At 49.2% G+C, this 2,764-nt stretch overlaps 1 protein-coding gene across 1 annotated transcript in view; it reads left to right on the forward strand.

The window, feature by feature from the left end:
* LOC311327787 (CUB and sushi domain-containing protein 1) overlaps positions 1 to 2,457 on the forward strand; it is a gene marked incomplete at its 5' end in the record, with an annotated part of 408,914 nt that extends 406,457 nt beyond the window's left edge. Inside the window, one exon of the mRNA XM_084460891.1 lies at positions 2,100 to 2,457. Within this exon, the coding sequence (XP_084317017.1) occupies positions 2,100 to 2,259 (160 nt within the window). The 3' untranslated portion in view covers positions 2,260 to 2,457. The remainder of the gene's footprint in view (positions 1 to 2,099) is intronic.
* Between the last annotated feature and the right edge of the window lie 307 nt (positions 2,458 to 2,764).

The following is a 2,764-nucleotide window of genomic DNA, read 5'->3' on the forward strand; positions in this document are numbered from 1 at the left end:
GGCTAGAGGGATTACAGACAGACAGACAGACAGACAGACAGAAAGGATAAAGCAACGGCAGACAGACAGGCTAGAGGAACGACAGTCAGACAGACAGAAAGACAGACTAGAGGAACGACAGACTGACAGACAGACTAGAGAAATGACAGACAGACAGAGACAGACAGGCTAGAGGAGCGACAGACAGACAGACAGACAGACAGAGACAGACAGGCAAGAGGAACGACAGACTGACAGACAGACAGACAGACAGGCTAGAGGAACGACAGACAGACAGACAGACAGACAGACAGACAGACAGACAGACAGACAGAAAGACAGACAGACAGACTAGAGGAACGACAGACTGACAGACAGACTAGAGAAATGACTGACAGAGAGACAGACAGGCTAGAGGAACGACAGACAGACAGACAGACAGACAGACAGACTAGAGGAACGACAGACAGACAGACAGACAGACAGACAGGCTAGAGGAGTTTGCTGAAGGATTTGTCTAGAATGAGCACAACCTTATTTAGACATATCTGACTAGTAGGCTTATGAAAAAACTATCTTAGTGAGGAACACTGGCCTTCCCATCCAGCAGGATATGACACGTCAGTTAGGCCTAGAGAAATAACTTCTGTTCTTTGATCTCATATTCTCATCTCTCTGTCAGCACACCAACCCAATTTTTTCGTTATTTTTTTTCTTTCGGGGGGGGGGGGGGGGGGGTTGACTTGGTTGGTGGTTGTTATAACACACATAACGGGGGCTTTCAATAGTCATGCTTACGTAAAATATGAATATGACATTTTTTACACACACATCCACGCCTATGGGCTGCTGAGTGTCCGGACATACAGTATGAAGGCTAAGAGATGAACCTTTCATTGGCCACGCCTCCTGCTCCTGTAGTGTGGGCGGGGCCTGTAGTGTGGGCGGAGCCTATAGGATCCAGCGTTGATTCTGTCGCTATTTCTTTCGTTTATTTTGCATATCACGCCATACGTGTCCGTCTACCCGACCTCCCACCCCTCCTCTTCCTCATCCTCCATCCCCTCACACACACCTGGTACCCTGGGGGACTGAATTAGCTGATCAACCTGAAACACACACACACACACACACACACATGCGCACACACAGATCCAGCCTGCATTAACTGCTTATAGAGGGATTAGCTGGTGGTTTGCTCGTCCTAAACCCAGCGGACATGAGGGCTGGAGGATGAGGGGGAGGGAGGATTGTTTAGTAATGGATGCACCATCGGGGAGAAGCTTACCAGCATCCCGGCGTGGGCAGTAGTTTGAGGGTTAGGAGGGGGGGGGGTTGGCTGTGAGATGACAGGCTAGCGTGTGGGGGGGGGGGGGGTGTACATTAACGTGTCTAACATTAAGAAGAGGCTTAACAATACTCCGGGGTGGAACGAGGCTCTTCGCGTTGAACTTTGAAACAAGGTTACGAGGCTTCGGGTAGCTCCGCCTCCTCCATCCCCTGTCAGGAATGAGAACAGACTTCCTGTCGGTAGAGGATAAGCGTCGGGATGACAGGATGGGAAACAGTTGGATTACGGCGCAAAGTTAACTTTCCGCTTGAGTTACGGGGAAGATTTCCATCCAATAATGACTTCCTGCTCAGCGGTTGAGTGACGGAGGATTCTGGTATTGTGTATTATATTAATATTATCTGGTATTGTGAATTATATTAATATTATCTGGTATTGTGATCTTACCAGACTGAGACAGAGGCTGCAATAATCTGACAGGACTATGGGAGGGAGAGTAAACAAACAAACAATGCTTGATCTTTTGGGTGTTGCAGAGAGTACAGTCCCCAGGGGTACAAGTCCCACAAAGATAAGAATGTTCCCCGAAATGTCTTTAAAAAGAAATGTTGATTAAAGGGAAATGCATATTGGATATTGTGTGTGTGTGTGGGGGGGGGGTCCTAGCTTTCTAGAGAAAATATAACTCTCTTTCATTCTTTTAATCCCATATAACATCACATTTCAACATACGGCTCCATCCATGGCTTGACCGTTGTTCTGCAGATGTGTCTGTCTGTCCGCTGTGGTCAGACCTCCGTGATGGTCACCGGCTGTGTTTCCCTTCCAGAACCAGGCCCAAGGTCCAATACAACGGCTACGTCGGCCACGAAAGCAGCAACGGTCAAGCCTCGTTTGAGAACCCCATGTACGACACCAACATGAAGCCCACGGAGGCGAAGGCGGTGAGGTTCGATACCACGCTCAACACAGTCTGCACTGTCGTATAGTCCTCCTGGTCTCCTGACACACCTGGTCCACAGCAAGCCTTCCCTGCAATGGACCAGTCTTAACGCCTGGTCCGCATCTGCAATGGATCAGACTTAATACCTGGTCCACAGAAAGACCTCTCCGCAATGGATCAGTCTAATACCTGGTCCACAGGAAGACCTCTCCGCAATGGATCAGTCTAAAACCTGGTCCACACAAAGACCTCCCTACAATGGTCTGATTTATCGACCTCTATCGGACCTGCCTACCACCAGGAGAGCTGGTCTATAACTAGGTGGACTAGTCATTTACAAGACTTCCCTGTAATGGACCAAATGTTGAATAGATGGACCGATCGCCAGATGCACTGATCTATTGACCTCTACTGGACTGAACTGTAGACCTACTGGACTGGTCAGCAGATGGACCTCCTAGTTCCCAGCCAGGCCTCTGGACTCTACCTGAGCTCTGGACACACCTGGTACTGAGCCTGGACACACCTGGTACTGAGCTCTGGACACACCT

This window comes from Borostomias antarcticus, assembly GCF_949987555.1.
Source record: "Borostomias antarcticus genome assembly, chromosome: 34".
Classification (NCBI taxonomy): domain Eukaryota; kingdom Metazoa; phylum Chordata; class Actinopteri; order Stomiiformes; family Stomiidae; genus Borostomias; species Borostomias antarcticus.